This window comes from Monodon monoceros, unplaced genomic scaffold (assembly GCF_005190385.1).
Source record: "Monodon monoceros isolate NGI ecotype Baffin Bay Population unplaced genomic scaffold, NGI_Narwhal_1 Super_Scaffold_19, whole genome shotgun sequence".
NCBI classification, from domain to species: Eukaryota; Metazoa; Chordata; class Mammalia; order Artiodactyla; family Monodontidae; genus Monodon; species Monodon monoceros.
In genome coordinates this window covers 65332819-65344635 of record NW_021703775.1, presented here as the reverse complement: position 1 = coordinate 65344635, position 11817 = coordinate 65332819, and the positions used below count along the sequence as shown (strand labels likewise).

General features: G+C 48.0%; 1 protein-coding gene across 2 annotated transcripts in view; it reads right to left on the bottom strand.

Moving 5' to 3' along the window:
- ALK (ALK receptor tyrosine kinase) overlaps nt 1-11817 on the bottom strand; it is a 729733-nt gene that overhangs the window by 312074 nt on the left and 405842 nt on the right. For both annotated transcript variants that reach the window (XM_029231576.1, XM_029231577.1), the window contains exon 5: nt 7992-8193. In XM_029231576.1, the coding sequence (XP_029087409.1) occupies nt 7992-8193 (202 nt within the window). The remainder of the gene's footprint in view (nt 1-7991; nt 8194-11817) is intronic.

The window sequence follows — 11817 nt, the reverse complement described above, 5'->3', positions numbered from 1 at the left end:
AACGAGTCGATGGGTGTTGACGTATCTGGTACCCTGAACATGCACTGTGCTGATATTTACCGTGAATATTGACAACATAGTGTCTACCTCCTAAGAGCAAAAAAGAGTGCCATGGCCCTGCTGTTAACCTGGGAACTAGATGAGAGACAATACATGGCATTCTGAAGAACAAGATGCATGGTAGATGGTGGGTGAATAGTGGATGGATGGATGGATAGATGGATGGATGGATAAGTGCATGGATGGATAGATGGGATGGAGACTCCCTCTGACTCTAAAAGGTCAGGCTCTCTCTAGTCCACTATGTATTCTTCTCAGTCCCCATGGCCTTGAAAGCCACAGTCCTTTTGAAGAAAGAATAACAGATGTGTTCTGAGAAGACCAACCAGTGGAGACCAGTCCCATCCATGACCTGGGATACACCCAGCTACCCCAGCTTGGGAGCCGCACAGCAGGCAGGATCAGGCCAGGCTTGGATAGCCTTGTCACTAGGATGTCTACCCATAAGGGAGAGAGAAATGACTCTCCACCCTGCACACAAGTCCATCTCTCCTCTCCAAGCTTTCTTTTTAACTTTTCTCCTTCGTGTTTAGTAAATAGTTATAGAAAGCTACCCGCTTATGTGATCAAGCAAGTCAAACTGAGATATTAGCCGTCATTCTTAATTTTTGATGCACATCAGAATCCCAGTGGCGCTTTCTAAAAATTCTTATGCTCATGCCCCTTCCCAAGACTAATAAAATCAGAATCAACTGGGGGGGGGGAATTCAGCTGTATGAATTTTGTAAACTGTGTGGTTCTTATTTGTACCCCCAAATCTTGAGACCTACCATTTCGATGGCTTAAAGTCCACGTGCTAGAGAAGACTAGCATTTAATCACTGTTTCAATATTACTACTTAAAGGGGTGAGAAATAGGATACATCCAGGCACAGTCAGTGGGACTGGTACTTTGGGGTGCAACCTAGATCTTTCCGAGGGGCATGAAATTGCTAACCTTGGCCCTTCTTACACCCACTCCCCTACAACCCTGAGCAGCCTGGAGGAAGACTGGCCCAGGAGCCCTAAGAGGGGCAGCTGGGAGGGGTGAGGGGAACACCCACCCTGCATTATCTAATTTAACTTCACAACCGCCCTATGAGGTGGTTCGGTTATTACCATTATACAGATAGGAAAGCTGAGGCTCCCAGAGACTCAGAGACTTGCCCAAGCCCACACTGTGTGTGGGGCCTACCTCTCCACACACTTAGGACTGGAATCTCACGACCGCCTCTGCTCAGAGAGCTCCCGGCTGCACGACTGTTCCCGTGACGGGGTGTCCAGGAAATATGTCTCTGACAAGCCTAGGTGTGAGTTTTAAGGCTTTTAAAAATCATCTTTAAAGCCTTTGAATGGCTCTCTCTTTTTAGTGTATATCACCCGGACATTAAAGCCCTTATTGTACATTTATTAGTGTGTTATTCAGACCAAGGGGAAAAGGGAGAAGCTGACACTACGAATGACTTTGAAAGTGAGAAGAAGCTGGGCCTGAAATTAAAGCATTGTGACATTGCCACTCAAGGGTATCAATTTCAATAAATGATCACCTTTTTTTATTCCTGATCGCGTTTATCCTGTTATCAGTATGTGAGGAGAACTTTGGCTGGGGATGCTGAATGCCACAGGCCTCTGATTTCCCCACGCTGGCCGGACCTGCCACAGTGCCCTGGGCTGACTGAAGTTAAACCTAGCGCAGCCTGGCAAAGGCAGTCAGTCATCTTTTCAGAAGCAAATGCCCTGCATCATCTTTCCACGTTACCCTACCCTGAGTCTGTCCCTCACTCAGCCTGCTGAGACCAACCGGTCTGTTTATAGGAAAATCCAGGGTTCTGTACATTAGCGGTGGAAGGCCTCTGTGGGTCAGTAGTGGGTAACTGTCCTGTGTGCCAGACTGGGGGGCCCATACATAGAGCAGAGTCTAGCATTTCCTGCTCTTCCATCCTGAATGGCAACCTGAGGCGGCGTGTTGGCGTTGCAGGATGGAGGAAGGGGCGGGGGCACTGGAATCTCCACTTCAGGAGGTAAGAAGCTGAGGTGGGGAAGAGCTGTGGTTGTTCTATTACCACACTGCAAATTAGCGGTGGAGCCCCGACTGACAGCAGACTTCCTGACGCCCACGAATCAATATCGCTTTGGGTTAAATTCCTTCGGCAGGTCTCCGATTAGGATTGTTCCTGGTTTTAAAGCTGGACTCCTTGGTCAGAACTGACTGGTTTAAATAAACATGGCAGCTGTGTGGGTACACCTGGGCAGGGGGCTGCAGTTTTTAATCTAAGGGCAATGAATTTGAGAATTTCTTGATGCAACTATTCAGCTGGGAGACAGACAAACGAGAGCACAGGAGGACTGGGCTCTGGGGTCCGACATGGGCGTGAGTCCTGGCTTTGTCAGGAGCCTGCACTTTGACCTTCATCACACCTCATCAGGCCTCTAGGCCTGGCTTCCCACATCAGGAAATCAACGGGACAGATGAAACTCAAGTCTCCTTTGAGTGTAGGGGTTAAGCTCCCACAGAAAGGTGAAGCTTCATGCCATGAAGAATCTTGTTTCTCTGCTACCCACTGGAATGAGCCTTGTTTGTGCTGTGAAAAGGCCCGGACCGCTTATCTTGGCTCAAGCCCGGGTATCACCAAATCCTTTAGGTTTAAAACATCTTTTCAAGAATTAGTAATTCAGGGCTTCCCTGGTGGAGCAGTGGTTGTGAGTCCGCCTGCCGATGCAGGGGACACAGGTTTGTGCCCCGGTCCGGGAAGATCCCACATGCCGCGGAGTGGCTGGGCCCGTGAGCCATGGCCGCTGAGCCTGCGCGTCCGGAGCCTGTGCTCCGCAACGGGAGAGGCCACAACAGTGAGAGGCCCGCGTGCCGCCAAAAAAAAAAAAAAAAAAAAAGAATTAGTAATTCAAAAGATTGGCAACTTCTATCCCCTCAGTGTCCAATTCTTCCCTCCACACACTGTGTAGTTCTGGTCACACATAATAAAGTCCCCAGACACCCGAGGCTGCAGGAGAAACCGTGCACGTGAAGAGGAAGGAAGACTCGGGACGATGTCCTGGAAGGAGGCCTGGAGAGTCGCTCTTACAGCCTGAGACACCGCCAGCCCTTGTGCTTGTGCTCCTGGGTCCAGGAAGGCGCCGACTGCCAATTGCTGCCGACTGCTCTTTCCGCAACAGCTTTCAGCTGAAAGGCAGGGATGTGCTGGAAGCAGAAGCAGGAGCTGGGCTGCCTGTGCTGGCTTTGCTGGCCAGTGATCTTAGCTCAGCCTCTTAAAATTTCTGGGCCCTAATTTTAAAACATCTGCATAAGCAGAAGTTTTTACTTGCTTCTCCCTTACTGGACTGGATGCTCCTTGAAAGCCGTGCCTGTGTCATCTCCGGCTGTGTATTCCTAGCACCTATTACACGGTGGCGCTCCATCCGTGGGAGTTAAATGAATTATGAGTGAGAAGGATCTAGCATGTATTAAGTATCTACTACAGCTGGGCACAATGTGAGCCATCTTCCTCATGCCGTTTCACGACTCATCATATTAAATAGGTATTATTATATTCATTCAATTCATGGAACTTCGTGGCCTCTAATTCAGAGTTAAGATGTCCTCTGCCTGCTGGATTCTGTGGCCAGCGGGGCTGGCTGTCTGACAGCCCATTTCTCTGCTTCCTTGCTTCTGTGGCCGCTCTGGCCGGGCATATGAGCAGGCCAGGCACGCGTCGTCGGCTGTCCCCTGGGAGGCCCCGGGCCGAGCCAGGCCGCCTTGGCAGACTCAGGCGCTCGCGCTCTGAATCATTCAGATGTCACGCACGCTGCTGCGGCCTTCCAGGCAATGAGGAGGGGGATCCCCAGCAGCCTCCCCCAGCCTCCCGTGCCTCCACGCAGGCTGCTGCACCGAGTGCTCACGACTTAGTGGTTTCCTGGGGACTTGGTGGCCTCTGACTTGTCTTTCCTCTGAGTCAGGCTCTCCCCAGCCGACTTTGCTGTGACAACTTCCTCCCTCGTCACTACGAATGCCGAATGTTGTTCTCCCAGTAGCGGTCCCCGAACCACCATGTTCTGCTCTGAGAGGAAGCCATCTGTAGTCATCATTCTTATCACCGCCAAGATTTCACCACGTCCCCCTCACCACAGTGACCACTGGGCTGCTGGGGTCATCTCTGATATTAAAGAGAATAAGCTTCCAGCGGGGCAAACTGCCAAGGACCTCAAAACCAACAGATTCTTGAGTCTGACACTGACTCATAATCAGAGAGCAGACGAGTCTCAATCCTTTGTGATCCCCAATTGTAAGCAGAGCAGAGCAGAGCAGATGAGGGTATTAAGTAATGGCCTCTTACATTTGTATCCTGCTCAGAGTGTGCAAAGCCCTTCACATCCTTAATTGCACTGACCCCACATGACCCCACATGACCCCACGTGACCATGTGAGCTGGGCCAGCATCATCATCCCCACTTTACAGATGGGGAAACCAAGGCTTAGGTGGGGATGGAATTTGCCTCAGGTCATAGAGCTCATTCATGGAATATCGTTTCATGAACCATCAAAGGCTGGCCTTCTGTATCCCTATCACCTCTATGGTCCTAACAAATACAAAATACCCAATAAATGATTGTTCATTGAACTGACGATTGAATAGTGAAATAGGACTTAAATTTAGGGCTTTGGTTCAAGGGCATAATAATTTTCCTGCTGCACTACTGTGGTCCAATTGAGCTCTTCCAGCAATGGGTAAAAACAGTCTGAAGTCAGGCTGGTTAGGTTCAAACCCCCTCCCCCCTGTCTAGCCAGTGACCTTGGGCAAGTTATTTGGCTTCACTGAATTTCTTCATCTGTGAAATGGAAGATAATAACAGTACCTGCTTCATTGTGTTGTTGAGTATTAAATAAGAAAAGGCGTGTAAAGTGCACAGCAGTGATTGGCTGGCACATCTAGGAAGTGTGTAATTTGTGTTAACAATAGTTATTACTATTGTAAGAGTAATAACAATTACTATTGTTATAGGGTATTATTGTTATAGGGTAGGGATGGGCCTTATGTGTCTGTGAAACCCAGTACCTGGTACAGTGGCTGGCACATACACATGAGTGTAGGGCTCAAGACACTTGCCTCCCAACACTGACACTCATCACCTGACAGGGAGCAAGTCCCTGACCTCTCCTGGCCTTAGTTCCCACACCTGTGAACTGACACGGTTGAACCGGGTAAATCCCAGGGCTCCTCCCCGCTCTAAAATGCTCTATTTATTTCAGTGGTCTCAGTGGGGCAATTTTGCTCCCCAGGAAACATCTGGCAATGTCTGGAAACATTTCTGTTGTCACAACCAGGGGAGGTGCTACTGGCGTCTAGTGCGTAGAGGCCTGGGAAGCCGAGGACCATGCTCAGTGCAGTGCCCACAAAAAGAATTGTCCGGCCCTAGACGTCAATAGTACCGAGGCTGAGCAACTCGGATCCAGGCCGACATGAATAGCCAGAGCTCTCTGAGTTGCTGGACAAGCGCCTGTGACCTGCAGCTTGCCAGGCCCAGCAGCAGGGCTCCTCCACACAGCAAAGCAGTCTACGGGTCGCCCCTTCAGCTGCGCCCTTGCGCCCTCAGCACGCTGATCTTGTTAGTGGGGAGGCTATAGCTCAGGCATCTTTAACTTAAACTGGAATCACTCTTGCTCATCACCAAACTCCACGATGGCCCTGCCAGGGAGAGGGGAGAACATCTCGGCACAAGACGCACGGAGCCTGGCCTGAGGCAAAGCTCCTGAAGATATAGGGGCAGCCCTAGCAAAGCCATCAAGTCAATGGGCTTGCCCAGCACCCCTGCTCCCTTCCTCCTGCCTCAGCTCCCACCCTCCAGGGCGCAGACTGATCCTGGTGACGGAAGGGTCAGGCTGGGAAGAAAATGCATTGGCCAGCAGGGTGGACACGGAGACTGGTGGCCAGGGCAGCCTCAGGGGACGCTCACGGCCTCCTGCACCGTGCAGTCTTGGTCTCCTTGTTCTCAACACATGAGGAGGAAAGGCTGCCATCACATGCTCCCTGGCTCTTCAAAGAATCTAGATCAGGTCTTTTTGCAAGGTTCCTTCATCTTCCATTTCCTCTTTCCCAACCCCATCCTTTACCCCCTGAATTCCTGCTGAGAGGCTATGGGTTTCCCAAAAACAGCCCGAATGAGGAAAGGGGAGACCTGGGGTCCAGTTAAGGCAACTATAAATAGGCTGCCTACCTCCGCTCTCTGCCTCAGTTTTCCTGTTTGTTAATGGGAGCTCAGCTGGTAGTTATGAGCACAGATAAAGAGGGGAAAGCTCTTAGCAAGCCCCCGTGGCCCGTCACACCGAGGCGCTATCGTTTTCCTGAGGATGCTAGACAGGGACCAGGCCCTGCTACTTAGGAAGTGCTGAAATCCTGCAGCACCTGTCCTCTCACACACATGCTCATTCTCAGCCTGCATTTCAGGGAGACCCCAAACTCCATGTCCACCTGCAACATCAATGTCTCCCTACCCGCTACCTAGCACCTCAACAGATTGATTGCCTGAAGTCCCAGCAGCCCCAGGAAGAACTCTCTGGTCTCTGCCAGGTTTGGTGGGGCAGGAATGTTGAGCAGAAGTCAAAACAAACAGCTCATGGGGCTGGGCAAACACATACAGGATGGCACTGCAGCCGAGGCCACCACCATCCCCACCCATGGATGGGAGACCTTGCCATCTGGGGCTTCTCACAAGAAAAGGAGGCTATGCTGGAGGAAGCCTTGGCCATCAGAAGACGGCTCATCCCTAATAGTGGGCAGCTCACACACCTGACATTCCTGATTTCTGGTGAACAGACACAATTGGTGGCTGGGCCCCTCCCAGCCAGTCCAACGAGACATTTCAGAGGCAAGAAGATAGATATGAGTTTAGGTATGAGGAGAACATCTTTTCTGAAGCCGAGATTTCATTCCTGCTGGGATTGTAGCAGCTTGTAGTTCTTCGAAACACAAATAAATACAGATGGGCCAGTAGCAGGGGAGTGGGGTGGAGACTTTCAAGAAATGAGCAAGGAGGCCATATAGCTTTATGGGAATTGCAGTAGGCAGGATCTCCCCACTGACCCAGCACACCGTGGAGATGGGGAACATCATTGCTCAGATGGAGCCTTTCTGAAACGTATTTTCTTAGAAGGAAAAATTTGAGGTCTTCGTCTAGCAAACGCGCCACAAAGAAGGATCTCGCACTCTTGTTGATTATCGGAGCAGGGACCCCTCAAAACTGAAGTCTTATGGAATGAGAAAAAACGCAGGCACAGAGGTTCCCTTGTTCAGGTTTGCTTTCCAGCGTCACTACTTCTAGAGGCCTGATGGGTCACTGAGGAAGCATGTGAGTGTGTCCAGGAGGCTTAAGTTCACTGACATGGGTATTGGGTATGACTTCAATGTTGTGCAAGCCTTAGAGGTTCTAGAACAGATCATGTTCCTCTCCTGAACTGATACCGTGTGGCATCCCTGACCTATTCTGCTGTGGTGTCCCACACTGTTGTAGGACCTGCTTGGGCAGCCACAATTGTTTGCTCTTTCTCTTCCTGCCAAATTTCTTCTGGTAAAACCCAGTTTCCAGCATATTCAATTACTTTCATATTGGCCTTTCAACACTCCCCTTGGCTGTTTTCTTCTTGGCTCCATCTGGACTTTGGGAAACGAATATCTTTAATACCCACTCATTAAATGTCCACTCTGCCAGCTGGTCCTCTGGCCTCTGGAAGGACCATCAGCCTGGGCAGCCAGAGGACCCCACAGATCAGTGCCCAAGACACCATGCAGGGAATATTAGCAGTAATGGCTCCATCTGGACCCTACTACCCATTAAAGGACGATTGTGAGTTTTAAATAGATGTCAATTAAGTAGATGTCAAATTTCCAGGGTGTTCTGGAAATTTGTAGCCCAAAGCCAAATCTCCATTTACATAATGGGTTTTGGACACAGGGAAGGACTTACCCATGCTTTCCTGGAGTGGGTACCAGGGGGATCTCTCTTCCAGCCTCACTGTGGGGCAGCAGCCGGGCGACGTACCTCCCGGAGGGCTGCAGGTGCCTGTGTACCGAGACGGCCAGCCTGCAGTGCTCGCTGCTGCTTCTCACCCATGGACTCAAGATGCTGTGCCTGGAGTTCATCGAGGTGTTGAGGAGGAGGAAGGCACCTGCCAAGAGACAGGGAAGGTGACTCTGCAGCGTGTCCAGAAGGGAGGACCAGCATAAGCTCTGTGGCGGGATTTAGAGACCAACGGCGTCAGAGCCAGCGATGCTGGAGGCCTTTCTCGCCTTCCTTACACACACCTGTCCCTCTTCCCCCTCTCTTAGGTTGTCTCTGTAAAAAGCAAAGCCTGAGGCAAGAGGATAGTGACCTGGGACTTGGGCTTTATCATCAGGCAGATCAAGGGTCTCACCTTAGCTCCCCTACTTACTAGCTCTATGTTCTTGAGACTCAGGTCCCTCATCTGTAAAATGGGAATGAAAACATCTACTTCAGTGGTTGTGAGGATTATGTGAGGTAAGCATGGAGAGCACATTACACAGTTTTAGGTAGAGAGGAAGCACCCTTATAAAATAATCAATTATTTGATTTCCACTGTCTTCTAAGTTAGAGATGACACTCACAGATTCTTTCCCAGCCAGTAGGCACAATTAACAAAGTCCCATAAGAAGCAGAAGACTAGGACAGATTATTTAATACCCAAAGAGTGATGAGAATCGGAAACTCAACCCAAGTGCTAAGATGTTCTTGGTGGAGGAGGGCAGCCTAGAGAGAGTCCCTCCCTCTGTACACGTTCCCAGAGTGGAGGCAGGACATCAGTTCCATCTTATAAACATCCACGTAGCATATCTCCACACCTCACAAACCAGGACACTCTGGGGTATCTCAGGCCACGCTATGGGTCACAGTTTAAATCAGAGCTGACCTGAGTTCTCCATATCACACTCAAGCCAACTTTGGACTCAACTGACAGCTGTTGGACAATTCAGAGTTTCCCAGGAATGTATGGGTTGGCTCTAGGCTTCCCAAATAGTTATGACCAGTTCAAGGTTTTCTCTGAGAGGTGGGTGGCTTATTTGGGTCACTTATTATGTAGCTAAGATCATGGCTCCCACTCCTTTGCTTTCTAGCTAAGTGATCTTGGGCAAAGCATTAACTTTCTCTGGTTTCAGTTTCCTCATTTATAAAATGGGGTGGGAAGGGTTGGCTGAAGTCAGTCATCTCTTAAGATTCATTTCAGCTCCTGAGTCTATGAATCATATGCATTTGCAACTGGTCTCCACAAAGAGAGCCCTACAGATCCCTCCTGGTGCCATGCCTGTAGAGTTTCCCTCTGGGGCAAGCCAACCCTAACTCCAGCAGCACAGTCCAAGAGACCTACAAGAACCTTGTATTCATGGGGATTACTGTCAGCATAAAAGCATGGCGCCATTTTATTGTTCCCGGTATTCCTTCTGGTGCATTAATTTTACTTGCTACACTCTGCATTGAAGTTTTGGACCTTTAGATGATGCTCCTTTTGCAGTGAAAGCCTAGTCCCACAAGATCCCCAACTCCTGTAGAAACCAGCTAACAAGTGCTCAGCCTTCTTTAATCACCCCCCAGTGCTTTGAATTAGTCTCCTTCTGCAGATACCCCAATTTACCGAGTAGGCAAAGGAACTAGCAGCCTACAATAAAGAATGATGCAGATGAAGGAAGGGGATTCTTACCAGAAGCAAAGCATTTCCAAGCACGCATATTGTGTCAGGAATTTGGAGAGGTGCAATGTTCTAGAAGTAGATAAATGTGACTTCTAGTTACAATCAGGATGAGGTCAGCACAAGACTGTTTCTGAGTTGAATCAGGGACTTGGGTCAGTACTGGAAACTGAACCCTCTGTAATTACTGGGAAGTTTCAGCATGGCCTATGGGCCTTTGAAAAGTGCTCTACAACCCTCAGTAAATAGTCTATATTATTATCCTGTTTTACCATGGGGGAGACATTCTTGTCACAGGCACAGAGGTAAAAGAAAGGAATTAGAATTAAAGACTCAGAATTAGAAAGGACTTTAAATAGTGAAAGCTATGTGGGATTATTAATAGATGAAAATAGGAAATGGGACCAGAAGGAATTGGAGGTACTTTTAAATATTTTCCTCCTCCTCTATCCCAGTTTTGCCTTGAAAACATAGAAGTTATATAAACATATTCAAACAAAGTAAATTAAACAAATGCATATTAACAAATTCAGTGTTTTAGGTAGGAATATGACTCATTTAAACTTATGGGCCTTTCCAAAATTTGTCTCTAATAAGGTAAACTATTGCTTCTGATACTGTTTAGATTGGGGTTGCCTTTAGTTCCTTTTTAAAAAGTGCTCCTAAATAATTCTGTCCTCACAGGGATCATCCTTTGATATGAAACTGTTTTTATAAATAATAAGAGGCTACACCAATGATGTTGATGTTCTTGGTTATCTACTCCTCATCCAATTCACTATTCTTTCTTGCCAACTAGGGTACTGTAAGTCTGATTAAATGTTCATGTCTCAAGCCTTCATTTCAGTTAGGAGTGAACTTGGCTTTGAACAAGGAGTTCTGTAAGCAGAGATCCACTGGCCGTGTCTTGGGAAGAGTTTCCTTTCTTTACAGAAGGGATGGTGTCACTCCCACCACTATTTCCTTCTTGCTGCCTTGAATGAGGTTGTGACAGCTAATATGTAGCAACCACCTTGTGACTATATGGAAAAAGTTAATACATTTACAAACCCTGACAATGTACAACTGCTGAGCCCGTGCTAGAAACTGTCTTTTTCTATGATTTATTACAAACTAAAATAGCAACTTTCTACTTGTTTCAACTATCACATCAAGTCTTATTGCTATCAGCCAATTCTAACTAATTTATATGAGTTTATATAAAGTTCTCATTTGTGGATATTAAAGTTATAATTTAAAAAAAAAAAAAAGGACTTTAAGATGATCTAATATAATGTCTTCTCTTTTCTAGAGAAGCAGACTGGAGATCAGAATGAGGAAATGACTTGCCCAGTCTTAATTTGAAAGTCCAGAGACCGACCAGACTCCAGGTCTCTGGACTCCTAACCAGTGTTCTTTCCCTTGTATCTTTCTCATTGTCCCACTGTATTCTTTATCCTAAAATATGACCAGGGTGCCTTGCGGGCAAGTTGTATATCTCAGGAGCCCAGATGGATGGGAAGGGAGAAAGGCAGGCAGATGGGTACTGGACCAAATCCATTTGTTCACTGGCTTCCTTACTCCTTTCTGCCCTCAAATTTCATTTATTGGATGCCTGCTTTGAGCAAACATCCAACCACTGGCTCTGTCCTGGGGACACAGACATGAGCCAGACAGTTCTGGCTTTCAAGGAACTCGAGGTCCCATAGGGGTGATGACATGTCTGCACTAATTTTAATCAAAAGTAGAGGTTATAGAGTCATAAGACACATAAGAGATAAAGCACTTTGGGAGGCTTCATGAAAGAGACATTAGGTTCAGTTGGGAAGACTCATAAAGAAGATGACCTTTGACCTAGGTCTTAAAGGGAGAGAAAAACAAGGATATTGGCAGAAACAGCTGTGCAAGAGTTGAGAGGAAGAGGAGTGAAGGCAGAAATGTAGAAAATGTGTAGTGGCGTTTGGCTGCAGAGTGGCACATGTGACGAGAAGGCTGAGAAATAAGGAAGGGCAGTGAGTGTGGACCAGACCACAGAGAACATTTCATTCCCAGCTAAAGATGTCCAACTTTACTTTGTGGATAACAGGGAGCCAGAAGCGGTTTTTGAGCAGG